The sequence below is a fragment of the Otolemur garnettii genome, unplaced genomic scaffold (assembly GCF_000181295.1).
Source record: "Otolemur garnettii isolate 467f Iridium unplaced genomic scaffold, OtoGar3 scaffold00244, whole genome shotgun sequence".
In the NCBI taxonomy this organism is placed as follows: domain Eukaryota; kingdom Metazoa; phylum Chordata; class Mammalia; order Primates; family Galagidae; genus Otolemur; species Otolemur garnettii.
In genome coordinates this window covers 1276041-1277614 of record NW_003852639.1, presented here as the reverse complement: position 1 = coordinate 1277614, position 1574 = coordinate 1276041, and the positions used below count along the sequence as shown (strand labels likewise).

The 1574-nt window shown below is 43.4% G+C and overlaps 1 protein-coding gene across 1 annotated transcript in view; it reads left to right on the top strand.

The window, feature by feature from the left end:
* Window positions 1-1574, top strand: part of GATAD2B (GATA zinc finger domain containing 2B) — a 119442-nt gene that overhangs the window by 99843 nt on the left and 18025 nt on the right. Inside the window, exon 3 of the mRNA XM_012813001.2 lies at window positions 569-748. Within this exon, the coding sequence (XP_012668455.1) occupies window positions 569-748 (180 nt within the window). The remainder of the gene's footprint in view (window positions 1-568; window positions 749-1574) is intronic.

Below are 1574 nucleotides of genomic sequence, written 5' to 3'. Positions count from 1 at the left end.
GGGACCCTGTCAAAAAAAAAAAAAAAAAAGTTTTAGAAATGAGGTGGCACCTGTGGCTCAGTGGGTAAGGCGCTAGCCCCGTATACTGAGGGTGGCAGGTTCAAGCCTAGCTGTGGCCAAACTGCAACAATAAAATAGCCGGGCATTGCAGCAGGCACCTGTAGTCCCAGCTACTCGGGAGGCTGAGGCAGGAGAATTGCTGTTTGGAGTTGGAGGTTGCTGTGAGCAGTGTGATGCAAAGGCACTCTACTGAGGGTGATAAAGTGAGACACTGTCTCTACAAAAAAAAAAAAGTTTTAGAAATGTTATTTTTAAAGAAAGCAATGTTTCTCTTTGGTCATCTATTTTTTTCAGGAATCTACTTGATTAGTGTTTATATGCAGTCTATATTCTATTCTGTAACCATTTTTTGAGGCACTGTACTGGACCTGAGATACAGAGATAATCCTATTGCCGCTTCTATGTCCTGTGATAGATAGAGGTTTCAGACCTAAAAAGTAAAGATCATCTCTTGCAGGGGGGGACTGAGTACGTACTGCCATAACTGACAATCTCCATGTTTCCTTAGGGGAAAGGCATTGAGGAACGGCAGCAGCTCATCAAGCAACTGAGGGATGAGCTACGATTGGAAGAAGCCCGACTGGTGCTGTTAAAGAAACTGAGACAGAGTCAGCTACAGAAAGAGAATGTGGTCCAGAAGGTAAAACACCCTAAAAATAAGGAACTGGGGGGAAGGAAAGAAAAACTGGTTTGAGAGTGGGCTACTCCAAGTAGGTTCAGTTGGGTGGTTTATTCTTCTATTTTCACAGTTTTTTAGTATGTAGTAGTGATTTTTTTTTTTTAATATTAGGCCTTTTTTAAGAAAACCTTGGCTCAGCACTGGTAGGTCAGTGGTTAGGGCATTAGCCACATGCACCAGGACTGGTGGGTTTATACTCGGCCAGGGCCTGTTAAAAAAAAAACAATGACAACAGTAACAACAACAACAAAAAAAAACCAGCCAGGCTCAGCGCCTGTAGCCCAGTGGGACCCTGTCTCTAAAAAAAAAAAAAAAAAAAAGACTCGGCACCGTAGCATAGTGGTTATGGCGCCAGCCACATACACCCAAGCTAGCAGGTTAGATCCCAGCCTGGGCCAGCTAAACAACAACAAAAAATAGCCAGGGCGTTGTGGTGGATGTCTGTAGTCCCAGTTACTTGGGAGGCGCAAGAGAATTGCTTAAGCCTAAGAGTTAGAGGTTGTGGTGACTCCAGGACACTGCTGAGGGCAACATAGTAACACTCTGTCTCAAGAAAAAAAAAAAAGCTTTGATTCCATTTTTCTCATTTGTCCTCCTAATCAACAGGAGCTTCACACTGACAAGGATTTTAAAAGTCTAGAACTACACCAGATTTCCACCTCTGATTATTGGCCTTTTCCACAGTCTCATTTTCTTTTCTTTCTTTTTTTTTAAGAGACAGAGTGTTACTTTGTTGCCCTTGGTAGAGTGCTGTGCTGTCACCAGCTCATAGCAATCTCCAGCTTTTAGGCTTAGGCGATTCTATTGCCTCAGCCTCCTGAGTAGCTGGGACTAC